This window comes from Ailuropoda melanoleuca, chromosome X (assembly GCF_002007445.2).
Source record: "Ailuropoda melanoleuca isolate Jingjing chromosome X, ASM200744v2, whole genome shotgun sequence".
NCBI lineage: Eukaryota > Metazoa > Chordata > Mammalia > Carnivora > Ursidae > Ailuropoda > Ailuropoda melanoleuca.
Genome location: NC_048238.1, coordinates 57,990,007 through 58,007,565, shown reverse-complemented (window position 1 = coordinate 58,007,565; position 17,559 = coordinate 57,990,007). Strand labels below are relative to the sequence as shown.

At 37.4% G+C, this 17,559-nt stretch overlaps 1 protein-coding gene across 1 annotated transcript; it reads right to left on the bottom strand.

The window, feature by feature from the left end:
* Window positions 1-681: 681 nt before the first annotated feature.
* Window positions 682-16,987, bottom strand: LOC100465952 (putative P2Y purinoceptor 10). The gene is given in 3 exon segments (XM_011237165.3): window positions 682-1,847; window positions 1,849-2,070; window positions 16,833-16,987. Coding segments are annotated over 3 exon segments (1,170 nt in total). The 5' UTR covers window positions 16,964-16,987; the 3' UTR covers window positions 682-1,030.
* Between the last annotated feature and the right edge of the window lie 572 nt (window positions 16,988-17,559).

Genomic DNA, 17,559 nt, shown 5'->3' with positions numbered 1-17,559 from the left:
TGTGTGACCTACATTAAACCCTAAAATATGTTTGGTAAGGTATAATGAACTATTTGGGTCTCCTATATCCCTGATCATTAAACTGTAGATTGGGACAGTATTAGAAAAAAAAAAAAACATTTATCATTTGATACTTTGTAGCCAGAAGCCTGATATGCCATCCCATAACCCAGACTTTTCAGATAATCTCAAGCATATTGTGTAGAAATGGTCTTGGTCTGATGAAGCTTAGCTTTGGTCTGTTTCTTCAAGTTTAATATTGACTTAGTAAAAGTAACAACACAAACAGAAGGAATAACTTACGCATATGTGGTATATACAGGACAAATTTTAGCTCACCACTGTTTATCCTCAGGCAAATTACTCTCCCTCTGTGAGGTTCTACTTACTCATTTGTATTGGGGGCTTCCACAAGTTTATTAAAAGGGCCAGATGAGATGCTTGCTATAGTGTGAAAGTACCCAAGAAATTGATAACCCAGAATACAATAGGCATCCAATGCATTTACAGTGAATGAACAAATTTCCATGCCCTTTATTCAGTAATAGGTTAGTGGCTCTGAAATTTATGCATACATTACTTCAATTGTCACTCCTCCTTGCCTGTGCATTTATCTCTTAGAAAGACTGAAGAATTTTATTCTCATTCACAAATAAAAGTCTTCATATAAAAGAGACTTACTTTCACAGTTTGAAAAAAGATTCATGTATTTATTGTATCTTATTAACAATATATTTACTAAAGAAATGTTTAAGGTAATATATCCAATTTTCATTTGGTTGAAAACATCTGTAAAAACTTGAGCTAGGTCAAAGTATCTTGAATTTCAAAGAGGAAACAGGCAAATTCTATGTTCCCTACCTCTCCCACATTTCTTACGCACTGTCACCCCCATTATATCCCTGTGACCACAGCTATCACACAATAATACTTCTATTGTTCTTTAATTTCCATTAAACAAATTGTCTGGCTGGTCATTCTGTCCTTCAGGGAAAGCTAGGAAACATAAAGTCATAATTGAAGAGTTATTTTATTTTTGGCTAATCATTGATGAACCACTCTCCCTGCTCATAAGGCGGGAACGGGTCACAGAGCTTCCATGGCGAGATAGCTGGTCACGAAACTCTGAGGCCATGAAATAATAGAGAATTGGATCCAAAAGACAGCAGAGACTTGCAAGGCATAGACAAAAAGGGTGGAAATACAGTGTGCTTTGAACAATGGGGCAACTACTTATGATGGTTTCCTTCACCATAGTGTAAAAAATGAAGTTAATATGATAAGGAGTGAAGCAGATGAAAAAGACTGCAGCACACATAAAAACCATCCGCAGTGCTTTCTGCCTCTCACTGATTCCCTGGAAAGCCATTGGTGGCTGTCTCAAGGATATAATAGTTTTCCAAGTACACCATGCAATGATTACTACTGGGACCACAAATCCTGCCAGCTCAGCAACTGTAATCATTACAACCAAAGCCACTGCATTCATTTTCTTATAACCAAGATCAGCAAAACAGGACTCATTGTTGTTGTCTAAGTAGGTGCTTCTCAAAAGGGGAAATGGCAAGCAGGCAGTTCCCACGATGATCCAGATGGCAGCACTGATGCCCACATCGTACCTACGCTTCCAGTTTCTGGCCCTAAAGGGCTTGAGGAGAAAGAAACATCTCTGAAGGCTGATGCACGTCAGGAAACAAATGCTGGCATACATGTTGAGATACTTCAGGTAGAAGCACAGCAGGCAAAGGGCCTTCTGGAAGGGCCAGTGGTGGCTGATGTAATAGTAAATCCGGAGGGGTAAGGACAGCACGTGAGCAAGGTCAGCCACAGAGAGGTTGATCATGAAAAATGGCTTTATTTTTCTTGCTGATGAAGCGGCACAGAACCCACAAGGCTGCACTGTTGGCCAGAAGACCAGGGATGAATATGAGGATGTAGGTGGCTGCATAGAGGGTGTTCTGAAATGTCACAACAGTAGCATTGCACTCAGTCTCATTATTGCTGATACTGTTGCTACCCATCTTGAATATTTCAGTATACTCATCAAGGTAAGCCGTGGAGTTATAATCCCTGCTTAATCAAAGAAAAAAAAGAGTATAATGACTAACCAGTTCTATAGGCGACAGCCAGATTCCTTTTTATACTTAAAGAAACAGAATATTAGAATTAGAAAAGACCTTTTTTCAGATGAAGAAGTAGATGCTCAAGGAATATATAGTACTGATCCAAGGTCACCTAATCAATCAGGGAAGCATGGAATTGTCCCCAAATTGCCCTCCCAAATTGTCTAAATTGTGTCTTGTAGGCAAGGATGTCCTGAAATATTTAGCTAATTTTTTCTTACCACAACAAAAAGGGTATGGCATTTCAGTCTGTTCCTTCTGCATCCAAATTTTTCTTGCTCCAAGCCCTGCTCATTTACAATTGCAGTGATAGAAATCCAACTTCACCTTTTACATCCCTTTCTCCTCCTTTGGGTTCTGACTTCCTACCATACTACAGCACTGGAAAATGGCCCTGCATCTTTAGCCTGAATTGCCAGTATACTAGCTGAGTTTCAGGACTTGGGAACACTACCTTCTTATCATACTATCGCAATAGCGTAAGTGGTTCTCATGCACATTGTCCCCGCCCCCCTCTGCTGAGGTCTTATTTCGATTTACATGAAAAACATCATTAATACAGGAATTCAGAATCTGAACTAGGAACTCCCCTTAGTGATCTGAAAGGAAAGAGACTAATTTTCTCCCTAAGAATTCTGTTCTAGTGTGACATCATGGACATGGCAGATTATCCAGTGGTCACAGTAAACATTGATTAGGGAACCAGTAAAATAGGCCACAAAATCGTTTTTTGGAAACAACTTAAAGCTTAATGCTTTTTTCATTAAAATATTATCATAAGAACAAAAGAAATATGAATTTCCTTAATCTTATTTTATGCTTTAGTGTGGTTTTTATTATGTAATAAATATAGGACATGGGGAATATAAAGTAATCTTTAGGGCTTCTCATGGTCTGGTCATGGATTTACACAGGCTGCCTGCAAATAATAACAACAACTTCATTATTTTACTTTCACACTCTTATAGAATTTTAGACTGGAAAGAACCTTTAAAAAATCATTTAATTCAGCCTTCACATAATACATGTAGAAGTAAGGCCAAAAGAGAGGTTTATTTAAGTCCAAAAAGCTACTAAACAGAAGATGTGGGACTTCAAATGGAAGTACAAGGTGCCTAATCCTTATAAACACCCTTCTCTTCATTTGTCTTCCTCCCCAAAACAAATTTTACAAACATAGCTTCTGTTCATATTGCAAGAATGTTTACTGCATTTAGGGCTAAAAGCGGAATACCATAGTGAGGTTGCTCTTTAGGGGGAAATAACACTTTTGTTGTTTTAATTGTTTTTGTTTTGTTTTGTTTTGTTTTAAGTAATTTTACAAAACAAAGGAGTGGTTTGCTTTTAGATTCTCCTCCTAAGTAGCAGAATGACTTCCTATAACATGTTAAGTGCTATTCCAGGGAATAGAAATGTGAATTGAAAAACAGAACCCCAAATGATTAATTCACATATAAAAAAGTCAACATTCTGAGCTACCATATTCTAAAGCATACTCTCACTTTCCCTCCCCTAATATTTCATCCTTGCTACTTGGCTTGTGTTATGTCCTAAAAAGTCATGCAATCATCTTGCTTATGTATGTATGACTTTGAATAGAAGGTGGAGGGTTGTTCACAGGTGAAATGAGGAAATAATTATCATGGTATGACTCTCAGCAGTGCACCCCAGAATCTGCAATGAAATTTTTCTCATGCATTATCTAATTTCATTCTCATAGCCATCATCAGAGGTAGGTACTATTATTACTCTTGTACTGCAGATGAGATAACTGAAGTTCAGAGAGATGCAGTAAATTTTCTTGGGTAACAAACCTAGAAAATAGTAGAAACGGGATAACTATTATGCTTTATTTCCTCCAAAGTCTATGCAATTTTCACTACACCACCCTCTCTCTGCTTAGGAAGGACTACTTAAAGAATGGGGCTTACGACATCTGGAGGGCACACTACAGAAGAACCTTTCTAATCCCATAGTAAGACCTTAAAATCTTATAACACTAGGATTACTCTAGGTGGGCTATTATAATATAACTAAACACCTGTCCCCACATATACCACCCATCTTTCCTCAACACCCACTTTGACTTCATTATTGGCAATGTTTCTACTATTATCTATTATCCATGCAAAAACTGTGAGAAAACAAGGGAAGATTCATCAAGTGCACTACAATTCCAAGAACTGAGAACATCTCACACCCACCCAAATCACACTTCCACTTTTGTATTTTATAGACATGGGTATTTGTTCCTGCTTCACTGGTGTAGAAAGTTTCACTTACTAAAGGGGGATGTTCCATTCACACCTCTGTGTTAAATAACAGAAACCTATTATGCCAGAACAGTAAGCTAGAGATCAAGTTCACACCATGTGTGTGTATGGGGGGGGTATGCCTCTGCAATTCACAGTTTATTGTGAGCTTAGAGATTTGTATGGTCTGCTTTCCAAAATCTCTTCTCCAGACTGAAGGGAAGATAGGATGGTTTTGCCCCAAATCTGGTGACAATTAAATGTAAAATTCCCATGGTAGGGTGAAGCTGGGGAAATTTGGTTTGGATAGGGCAGAAATATAAGCTCTCTCAGGAAATATTTAGCTTGCTGTGGACGATCTGTGACATTTCTGAAATTTAAGAAAGGAGAACAATCTAAGAAGTCACTAATAGAAAAATGCTGAAGAGAAGGGCAAACGTTGGAGTACATTCCTTCTCTGTCTCTGCTTCTGTCACTGTCTCTGTTTCTCTCCTTTTTGTTGACTATTTCTAGTTGGCTTGTACCACCTATGTTGCCAATTTTTCTCCCCTTCAACCTAGATATATCTTTGGTTCTTGTCTCAGAAAAACGTGTATGATTGGTGATTTACTCCTGAGTCTAAGCTTTCCTTCCAATAAGTGTCATGACTCTCCTCCCAGAGACTCAAGCTGAAAAGTAGGAATTTAGCTAACCCCTATCACTACTTTTCCCCCATATCCAATCAGAAAACAAGCGATTTTCCTTCCTAAATTCTCTCTAATCCATCTATACTTCTGTTGCCATCCTAATGTAAGCCACTGTCACCTTTCTTCTTGACTATTGAAACGGATTGATTTACCATATTCCCTGCACTCCAGTCTTAACCCCTGCAGTCCATTCCCCATACTGTGTCTAACACTAACATTAATTTTCACTACCATTTATTGAGGTATACCATTTATTTACAGGCTAAGCACTCCTCATATATTATCTCATTAATATTCATAGCAGCCCTATGATTTATTACCATATTACTGTTGAGGAAACTGAGACCAAAAGAGGTTAAGTAAGTTGCAACAAAATCACAAAACTTGCTTTGTGTAGAGGTAGTATATTAGAATTGGAACCTATGCTTGTTTCCATGCTCTCTTACCTTTGTTGTGGCACTTACTAAATCCTTCTAACACTTTCTATACTGTGGCTCAAATAATCTTTTTTTTAAATATGTCATTTTCCTCCCTAAAATCCTTTGCTGGTTCTCTATTGTATGAAGGCCAAACTTTTCATCATGGCCTAAAGGTTATAGCTAATATGTCTCCTGTGCTCTTCAACATCACTTCATTCTATTCTCTTCCTCATTCTCTATGTTTCAACTACACTGAGATGTTTTCAGTTTCTAGAACGAGCCAAGCTTTTTTCCTGATGAAGGCCTCTGCACATTTTTTTCTCTGTCTGGAATTACCTCCCTCCAGGTCTTCACGTGTCTGGTTCCTTTTAATATCAGTTTGCAGGTCAGAGAGAACTTCACTGCCAATACTAGTAAACCTACACATTATTATATATTCTCATACTCTCTGATCCTTCCTTCATAGTATCAACATTTGTAATTTAAATGTTTGTCTATTTGTCTGTTGGCTTTTTCACCCATTTATTTTTCACCCATTATGCCATTAGTTTCATTAGTGCCATAACAAGATCTGTTATGTTATTCACCATATAATCAGGACAGCCTGCTACTCAGGAAGCACAGAGAAATTGCATAATTGGATTGAACTATAGACAGTAGTTCCAAGTCCCTGTTTGGAAGTATTAAGCAAAAATGCAAACTTGGATATGTTAACTAATACACGTCTGTTGTTTGCCATTTCCCTACGATGTTGTCTTCTAATTTGGGCTATTATCATCAGTATTCCTTCAACCTATCCTTTTCAACTCATAAAATTCATACCTGTAGAAGTTTGATAGAAATGCAAAATAATTAATTTAGAAATCACAAGTGGTCAGACATATCCTATGGGTAGAAACCAGCACCACCCAAGATCTCTGAGTATCATTAAGACTATTATCTGGACCTCAGAAAGAAGCTAGCCCTTGTGGTCTACTTCTAAAAGCATTTCAACCCTTTATTTTTCTTGGCTGCCATTCTGCAAAGGGTAAAACTGCCTCATCTCTTCAGCAAATAACTTCTTACCTGCCTATGCATAGGAATTGAAAGGAGAGTGAGAAGGCTCCCTCTGTAGTCACCAAAGTTCTCCACACATTAAAAGTAAGCATAAAAGAAGGATAACTTTAGTTTTTTCCCCCCATGGCTTTTTGAGGACTCTGGCTGCCTTAATCAACATATATTTAATACATGCAATCTTATAAACTCTGTACTAGGTCCTGTGGAGGATACAGAACTATCTGCCATCATCTCTGTCCCTGAGAAACTTCTGGTCTAGTGGGGGAAATATTTTTAAAATCTCCAACATCATAATCAATACATGACAAGAACTGTGGTAAATTGCATAGGTGATAAGAAATCCTCATATTATCATAGCATCATCCCTGTAAGGTAAGTGAGACAATATCAGTAATACACCAACCTACTATAGTCTTTAACTGACAAACAGGTGTATTCTTGAACAATTAAATACCTTATTCAAGGTCACCTAGTAAGAATATAATGGAACTGAGACCAGAAGTCAGACTTGTGGGCCGCTTAATGGTCTTTTTACAATGTCAGACTGCTTCTATCGAATTCTGAGAGATAGAGCACCTCAACCCAGAAGAGATGACACTTGTTCGAAGCTATCTGTGTTTTCTTATTGGTCCCTGTAGGGACAGGGTTGGAAAGAAAAATAGAAATAGTAGCTGAGGAAGAGATAAAGTTAACTTATTTTGCCTGAAGTATACACTATTGAATTTAAACCCCAATAACCTTGTAAAGTTTGGTCAAGCTTCATCTCTTCAAGAAAGCTTGCACTGAGTATTACCAATGCCATTCATTTAGGATTCAGTAGATTATGATTTCATACAGCAAATTAAAATTCTGCTACGAGTGTATCCAGTATGTTGATTGCTAAGAATGGTGGAGTGAGGTGGGAAATTTCAGAGAATAATGCATGATTGTTGTCCTCAAAATATTTATAGTCATTTAAGAGAGATAGACATAAGAATGACTAACCATAATAGATTTTTGAAATGTGCCATGAAAGAAATAATAAAGAAGTTTCTATGGGAGTAGAAACAAATCTTGCACAGAAGAGGAGGATTGGAAGTTCAACTTAAAGGTAAATCCATTTTCAACAAGCAGTTTGGGTGTGCAGGGTACAGGAGAAGAAAGTGTGGGAGAAGAATAACAGCAATGAATAGATAGCATTCAAACATCCTGAAGTTAAATGACCTATAGATAGTAATAATAGTTGTTCTAGTCCAGCTGGAAAACTGTGTGAGATGGTGGGGAAGATGGGATGAAGGTAAAAATGGGGGAAGGTAGCAAAAGGAAAAAAACTAAAAAGGTAGATGCAACCCAGTCATGAAGGGTTTTAGGGGGAAGCATTGAAGGATTCTGGGAAGATATGTCATATTACCACACTGATGTTTCGAAACAGTCACTCTGGCAGAAGTGTAGAAGGTGGATTGGAAAGACTGGATATGAGAGACAGGAAGTCCATATCAGCTGGGGGTTTGTAGAGTGACCAACAGTTTTGTTTGCCTAAGACTGGGGGTTTCCTGAGACATAGGATTTTCAGTGCTAAAACTATGAAAATCCAAGGAAAATAGTACAGTTGGTTACCCTACTGGTGCAACAGTTGAGGTAACAACAACAGCAACAACAATGAACTTGGCATGGTAGGAATCACAGAATTTCAAGTAAAAATCATGTATGGAATTAGCCAGTTTAGGACACCATTTGACTGAGGAGTCAAAGATACATTCAGTTATAGAATGTGTGAAAATTTATAAAAAGATATCACAGTTTTGCACTTTTCCAAAGCCCTTTCAGATTATCCTTATTATTGGACTTTTCGAGTTTGTACTCTCTGCCAAGCCTCATCAATTCTTCTTTTTTTTTTTTTAGGATTTTACTTATTTATTTGACAGAGACAGAGAGAGAGAGACAGCCAGGGAGAGAGGGAACACAAGCAGGGGGAGTGGGAGAGGAAGAAGCAGGCTCCCAGCAGAGGAGCCCGATGCAGGGCTCAATCCCAGGACTCCAGGATCGCGCCCTGAGCAGAAGGCAGACGCTTAACGACTGAGCCACCCAGGCGCCCCCCAAGCCTCATCAATTCTTGACTCTCTAACATTATAATTGCTAAGTTTCACCGTACTAGCTTGCATGATACACTCCCAGAGACTTCAAATATTTAAATCCCTCCAATTCTGATCGTTCAACCCAGCACCCACCCTTATCTTACTTCCTCCCTTACTCAGCCTACATTAAATGGTCAGACCAACTACTCTCACACAAGAAACCTCAACTTCCTTGTTCACCATTCTTCTGCTCTACCAGACTGACAATGCCTTAATCCCAGATCAAGTCCGCAATCCATTTTCTTTTTTACTATCCAAAAATCCACTTTCTTTTTTACTATCCAAACTGCTGAATAATCCTATTAAAAGTACTAGGATTTATTTGGAATGCCCAAACTAGAAACTTATGATCTCCGGCCTAAGATTTTTTTGTTCCAGTATGTTTTTCCATTTCCATGATGGCCATTCAGCACTTTACAACTCTACTAAAGGTTCTTCTCTCCTACTCTCCCATTTCCCACCTTTCTCAGCAGAGAGCGTTTTTTAAGGTTTTTATTTAAATTCTAGTTAACAGAAAATATAATATTAGTTTCAGGTGCACAATATAGTGACTCAACACTTCCATACAACACCCGGTGCTCATCACACAACTGCACTCCTTAATCCCCATCACCTGCTTTACCCATCTCCCTACCCACCTCCATTCTAGTAATGATCAGTTTGTTCTCTATAGTTAAGAGTCTGTTCCTTGGTTTGTCTTTCTTTTGTTCCCTTTGCTCATTTGTTTTCTTTCTTAAATTCTACATATGAGTGAAATCATATTGTATTTGTCTTTCTCTAACTTACTTTGCTTAGCATTATACTCTCTAGCTCCATCCATGTCATTGCAAATAACAAGATTTCATTTTTTATAGTTGAGTAATATTCCTTTGTATATATATGTATACCACTTCTTCTTTATCCATTCACGAGTTGATGGATGTTTGCGCTGTTTCCATAATTTGGCTATGGTAGATAATGCTGCTATAAACATCTGGGTGCATGTATCCCTTTGAATTAGTATTTCGTATTCTTTGGGTAAATACCTAGTAGTGTAATTGCTGGGTCATAGGGTAGTTCTATTTATAACTTTTTGAGAAACCTCCATACTGTTTTCCAGAGTGGCTGCCTCAATTTGCATTCCCACCAACTGTTCAGCAGAAAGTCTTAACTTCTCAAATCACAGGAAAATTTAGGTTATTGGGTGAGAAGCAACTCAATTTTATCTACTGTCTCCCCCCAACACATATAATTTTAAGTATAGCTACATCTTTCTTACTTCCCAACACTGCTGCCTTTCCGGTTGCTCAAGATGAATTCCCATGCTTTTAATTCATTTTATCTCTCTCAGGATCCTCTTTCATTAATTGTTCCCTTTTCTCTGGATCATCATGCTCTCCTCCTTTCTCAGTTGGATCTTTTTCATCAAGTCTCACCAACCTCCAAAATAATTATTCTCTTGTGTATTCATCTTATTCTATCTCTTTGTTACTTATTTTTCTCTTCTTAAATAAACTTCTCAAAAAATTGTTTACACTGATTATTTCCTTTTCTTCACTCTCTATTCTTTATGTACTTCAAGGTGGTGTATATACCCTCACAACCTCACTGAGACTGCTTAGCAAAAGTGACAAGTGACCATCATGTTGCTAAATCATGCAGGGCTTCTTTGCTGCCCTGGACACAGTCTGACCACTTACATCTTTTTGAACATTTCTCTTCCTTTGGCTTTCAAACAAGAATTTCTTAATTCTCCTCTTAGCTATTTGTCCATTTATACTGAGTTTCTCTCATGGTTTCTTTTATTTTTTCACATCCTTTAAATGTTTGTTTTCCCTAGGTCTACATCTTCTCTTCTTATTCATCATCTTCATGCTGAGTAACATCACCTAACATCACCTACATTTATGGCTTCAGTTACCACCCATATCTTAATCACTTTCATGTCATTCTGTCCAGGCCAGGTCTCTCCTAAGTTATTAAACCCATTTTTCCAGCATCCAGCTAAAATTTCACATATGAATGTCTCCAGGCATCTCAAAATGAATATGTCCAAAACAAAAGTCATAATATTTCCTGACCTTTTACTTATCCACCACTATCAGAACTCTTAGAATAATCTTAGACTCCTTCTCTCTCATTCAATCAACCATGTTTTCTCTCCCTCTCTCATTGTCACACACTCTCTTCCCTCTCTGAATTATTGAAACACTCACTAACTGATCCATCTATTATCTACTCTGCTATCACAATTATGTATTAAAAATGCAAGTTGGGGCTATCATGTCACCATAGGAATTGCTTTAATGATACACTCACTGCATTATACAAAATGTTTCCATTTATGTCCATATTTCTAACTAAACCATGAGCACTTTGAAGGCAAAAACCACATCTCACTCATTTTTAAATCTCTAGAATCTAGCAGAATGACTCGCACATAGTCATTCAGTAAATATCTTTAATTGAAAAAATAATCTGTTTTATGACAACTCATATTGTTTAACTATTTATGGATCTCTCTTCACTAGGTTGTGAAGTCCGAGGTCATATTCTAAATTTCTTTATCTCTTTCTTTCTAACTCTAGAACAAGGCTAAACATACAGCACTATTAAAACAATGAGTTTTAACTGACCCATATAGTGATTAATTCCAAGGACTTAATCTCATTGTTGTATAATCAACTCAGCTAACCAAAGCCATACTGACAATAAAGTCCAGACAAAATTATAACCTGTGAAAATGCCACATCCTCAACATATACTTCAGCCTTTAGCTCTGTAGGTGTGAACCACATAGAGAGACATAAGAACAGAATTTCCAGTGCCTCCAATACCACCCTTATAGAAATAAATGCCTCTTGGTCACTCTAGTGTGCAGTGCTCTGTCCGGGGTACAGGTTGCTTACACCAAAGGCCAGGACCATGATGGGAGATGCCTCTTCTCGTGCAAGAGGGATCTGATGACAGAAGACAACCCCTAAAGGGAAGTTTCTTTCTGGATCCTATCTCAGAAGCCACTGTTTTACTCTTTCTCAGGGTTCTTTCTCAACTCTCATCTCTTTCTTGCACTGGGAAACCCTACTATGACTGTTTCCTTCTTTGTACATGATAGTACTTTTATGTGGACTTCTAGCCTACACCATAACAATGTATTCTTCCTGACAGAGGACTCTGTATCTTAGACTTTTATATTCTTCACTTTGCTTAACAGATGGTTAGACATGCAGTAAATACTCAGTTCATATACATTGATTTGTAAAGACAAGAACACGGAGAATAAGCACATATTGGTAGAGCCTTAGGCAGCTTTACTTTTAATATCTCTCCCATGAGCTACTCTCACAATCAACAGTCATAGTTTCCTCTGGTACTGAATATATGGTCAAGGCAAGGATAATAAGGTTGGAGTCTAATAAGTCTGGACACCTAAGAATTCCAAAGCATATCACCCTAGATTTTTATTTAAAATGCAACAGGAACCACAAAAGCTTAAGTAGGAATATGGTCATTAAACATTAACTTTATGGGAATAACTAAATTTTGTCTCAGAGCATAAAGATATGTCAAGTCTTTAAATATAACTCAGTGTAGCTGAGTCCAAAAACTTAGGAGGTACCAATAACACATAACCCAAGGTAGTTTTGCTTCCTAAACAACTACCTAAATGCTGTGATTCCACAAAGGTAAAACCAATGTGAAATTATACTATCATGTCATCAGAATCTGTACCAGACTTCTAAGTTTCAGGGAAATGCTAAGTCCAAGAAGTTCCCACATGCACCCTGTCACTGTCCAAGTGTTATTCATATATTACCTTTAATCCTTGTAAGAGCTCTGAGGAAATTATTATTATACTCCTTTTACAGATCAGGAAATGGAGGCTCAGCAGGATTTTCTTTCTCAAAGTCAGCTATTATGATTTCCATTGTAATAAGATTGTTTATGAGCAGAGAAAGTTGAAACTCTTCTTATACAAATAACTTTTTGCACAAACAAAAGTTTATTTTAAAGTGGCATTTCTATGGATAAGACTTTTCATCAAAAATGAAGCTATTATTTTCAGTTCTAGTTCTAGCACTTTTATTTCTATACATATAAGGCAAATGACTGCCCACCAGGTGTCAGGGTAGGATTGCATCCAAACCAAGGATGCATCTATTTAGGAAGCTTTGCCTATGAACCCAAATCATAATAGATCTGTGAATAGAGTACTGGGACAATAGTAGAGAACTCAATGTGACAATATTTTCTATAAGTTGGGGAAGACTTAAAAGCAGTAGGATATATTGAAAAGAGTACTAGATTTGGAGCTAAGACATTTAGATTCTTGTAAATATTAGATTGTTCTTTGTGTTGCCCTGCTAAGCCTCTTCCCTTCTGTGGTTTTCATTTCCCTCATTATTAAAATAAGACAGTTTGAACTGGATGATTTTTAACTCCCTTCCTGCTTTAACTTTCTATGATTTTATGGGCATGGCCCCTTTCAACCCCTGCCTCTGAATAATACTACCAGCACTGCCACTGTCATCATTAATGCAGCAACCACCATTTCAACCCATCTACTGATTTATACTTTACAAACCATTATTACACCCATAATTGCTGTTAATCATTAGTAAAGGTATATATTATGAATAAACAGGCCTCTGGTCTGATATCATCCTCATCTCACAGGTCAGAAAACTGAGGCTCAAAGAGTGACTTTATTCACCTGAAGACATAAGGTTAGCAAGTGGCAGAGTGAGCAGAGGGAAACCTAGGCTTCTGTTATCAAGGTGACTGTTCTTTTCCTATACAACTCTACAAATCTTCACTCTCTCAATCCTTCCCCTCTTTTCACCTCTCATCATTAAGTCACAAATAACACTAAGTGAACATGTTTGTCAAATTTGCTTCTCTTATTTTCTTTGATAATAAGGTCAGTATGTGAGGTTGTCATCTTTGGAAGAGAAGGGAAAATCAAATAGGTAGAGGTTTCTGAGGGGACCCTCCCACTCTCTAGGGGACAGCCTTTACAAGCTATTTGGGAACCTAACTTGATTTGTCTTACTTGACCTTTTTCTTCTTTAAACCATGAAAGTCTCACATGTATTACCTAAGCCAGTCTGACCATGACCATGGTGTCCTTCAGTCAATCACTCACAATCACAGCTGAAAAATAACAACTGGAATTTGGAACTCTGTTGTATCCTGAATGGATTAGAATCAACTCTAAATCACCTACTTGATATCAGAAACACTAAGATTTGGATATATTCTGTAAGTCTAAACATTTTTTCTGTAAATTAGAGGAAGTGAAAATTATTTTTTCTCCTGAAAACAAATTAAAGCAATTAGACTATTCACAAACAAAATCTTAAATGTTTAAATTTAACTTCCATGCATGCATTTTTATTAGTTTTTTAATCATTTAGGAAAGAGGCCTAATTAGGTATCATTTTTGCACTTAAGGCAGTATTTTGGCGGTGGAAATAATCAGGTTCTTTGGGCAGAACTAGGGTCATATCTTAACTCAGTTATCAGCTGACTAGCCTGGAGCAACTTCTTCATATCTCTGGGCTCAGTTTCCTCATTTATAAAAGTAAGATCATAGTCCTTGCAACAAAGATTGCTGCAAAGATTAAATGGAAAATTTACAAGAAATGACCTATTTTCGTGTCTGGTACACAGTGACATTAAATAAATGTTAGTTCATTTCCCCTTTACTTGTACAGAAAGTAATCTCCACAGGTTTTTGGTTGGATCCTGTACTTTTCTGGGTTTAGAAAATCCCCAAAAATGTGTAGGTGTGAGAGATGGCTAAAATCATAATTCTTAAAGTGGAAGGCTGGAAAGTATGTTATTTGAAAAAAAATTCCTTATTATAGTAAGTATATTTGGGAATCAGAATCATTGTTCCTATAATACAAACTGTTGAAAGTACAGATCTATAAAACCTTTGTAGCTGTTGAACACATAGTACTTGGAAAATGTCAATGTAATGAGTAGGTTTTTCTAGAAGTCCATAGTCTGGTTCCTAGGGAAACAAGTCCACAATAACCTTGTAGTGACATTTTTAAGTTTCTCAAAGGGAACTTTGGTTTTAAAAGATTGAGAAATAACGATTGGGTGACAATGTCATTGTGGAAATCAGATTTCAGAGCTTTTTCCCTTGTTTGTTGTTTGTGTTTTTCATTAAAAAAGGGAAATTACTTACAAAAAAAAAAACAAAAAAAAACAAAACTCGCCTGTGGTCTAAAAGTTGAGTTCTCAAGATAACATTATTCTGAAAGAAATATAATGGACTTGGCAAAGTTTACTGGGTTCCCTTTATTATCTAGGTTAGATTTTCAGAAAGTTCCCTCCAGTAAGATTTTCATGTTATGGCCCTATTATTTACCACTTAATGATATCTAACTCTTCTCAGGTACCTAGGAACCTAGAGTCAAGTCATCGCATTGTTATGAAGGAAAATAAAGACCATTTATTCTAAGTTCCCCCACTTATTACAGGTGAGAATATTGAGACCTACAAAAATAAAACAACTTGCCAAAGGCCACGCAGTGAGTCATTAGCAAAACTTGAACTAAGACAAAAACTTTTTGATTCTCTATTGATCCATCTACTTCATTACTCTGCCTGTGATACATGCAAATGAATAATAGATAAAAACTTCCCTGCAAAATATCCTGACCTGGATGTAAGTAGACTTATTGAGTAAAAGTTTTACAATAAAGCACAGACTCTCTACCATTGTCCTGACTACTGAAACTCTTAGAATGGTTTCACAACAGACAGCCCTGGCCTCTTTGCTTGAGCTGTGGCTGAAGGGTAGAGACTGCCCTGACTATTAGGATATCAGTTGACTTACCTCAAACACAACTGGTCATGAAAAGCCACCCAAAATCACCCATAAGCATGTACATTCATTTTTTAGCCTTATGCTCCACCACTGCCAGGGTTTGAGCAATTTGTACAACATGAACTCAACAACTTTGCTGGTTAAGCTTCAATAGGAACTGCTTTTAACCAAAAAGGACCTGTGCTCAACTTTTGTGTGCAAAGGCTATTACCCTGAATGCATTATCTGATTCTTGGTACAGTTCAGGCCATTTCCCACCTCAGTATACCAGCGTACCACCTATTTCAGCAGTGAATAATTTTACTGTGTCACAATTACTAAGTGAGAAACTCCTCAATTAATAGAAATTGTAGTGGCATCCTGCATCCATTTAAGCAATAAAAATAAAAATTTCCGCACTGGCAGGATCTTTGGGACTGTGACTACTCCCCACCAAAATTACAACAAAGCTTATTGTTTTATTCAGAATCATCTTGGTACCAACAGGCATGGCACAGTCCACCTTTAAGGACTCCGCAGCAGAAGTTTCCTTTTGACTCAGTCATCTTGGCTCAGAACCAGAGAGGTTGCTAGTACTCAGAGTATTAAGAACAATAATCATCTGAAAAATAAGTGCCTCTTTAGGGCTCTGGTATCCAGTAGCGCTAAACTTGGGTCAACAAAGCAACTTGTAAAGGATCGAGAAACACCTCTGAACACACTCTTAAATCATTTGTCTTTACTTTTACATTTGTCTGAAATCAAGTGTCTTTATTTCACCAGCTCTCAGTTTCCCCATCTGTATTGTGGCAGATTTGAATCTCTAAGAGCTCTTTCAGTGCCAAAATCTATGATCTGGTTCCTTCTAACCTGAAAGAACTTACTGTTTTTGTATATGTGAAAACTAAACTTACCAAATCAAGAAGCTTATATACAAACTTTTCCTTCATTATGAAACTAGATAAATTATAGAGAGGAACCACTATGTAGATATGGAACCACCAAATTCAAATACTCCTTTTCTGGCTGAATATGCCAGGTAGTCCCAATGAGTCTCACACACAGTTTTCTTAACATTCTGTGCTCTCTTCCCTGGTTGATGGAGAAACAAAGAGCCTTCAGCAAAGAGGGAGCTGCATCACATACTCCATGCTCCTTGAGTAATGGTGGGAACTGGTGGCATTAACTGACTTTGTTGTACTCTAGTTAGACTCATGGGCAATCACCACTGATCCTGCTTTAAGAAGGCTGAAATGAGAAACCAGGGACCATTTTCAATTTGGACAATGGTCCCACATCTTCCTCTATCCTGGATCTTCGTACCCCCACCAATTTTCCCACATGGAACCACCAATCCCCAAATACGAGACTGTAACTTACCCTGGAGCCTTGTCAGGATTAGCACTCTTGTTTCTTTGCAGGGAGCTGAGGGTGAAAAAGCCTAACTCCGGGTGGCAAAGATCCTGCTGATAACTGACAAATTTGTTGTTGAAAGAGGAAGTTGAGTTCATTTGGTGTCTCACCACAGAAACCTTATTTGCACAAACTAAAGGTAAGTCCCTTAAGCAGATGACGGTACTCAAGTTTTATTTCATTTTTATTTCATTTACATTGTATTGCATTGTATTTCATTGAAATTCAGAGTCTGGAACCAACGTCTGTGCAAAATCAAATAATAACTGCATACTAGCCTGGCTGTTCTTCATTCTATCTCCTTCCACCAAAACTCACATGTCTATCTGTCACACTAGAATCTCCGTGGCAAGATAGGATTTTGAAACAAAATATGAAGCGAGTTTACTTTAGAACAAGAAAGTTGCAAATCCTTCAAGCCTGAGGTCACAGTGTGAAGAAACCTCAAAAAACATAAGACAGACTAATAAAATTAGAACCACCTTTGCTACATTCTTTCCTCCACATGGAGTGCTCTTTCCTCAACCTCTCATCCCAAAGCTCATAATTTAATGTGTAGGTTAGTTATTTTTGTTGATGGCTTATCCCGTTTATACTGCAAACTGATTGAGGACAAAGATCATGTCTGACTCATCTCTGTATTCCCGGTTAGTCTAGCACAAAGACTTTTTATGTTTGTTGAATGAATAAGTGA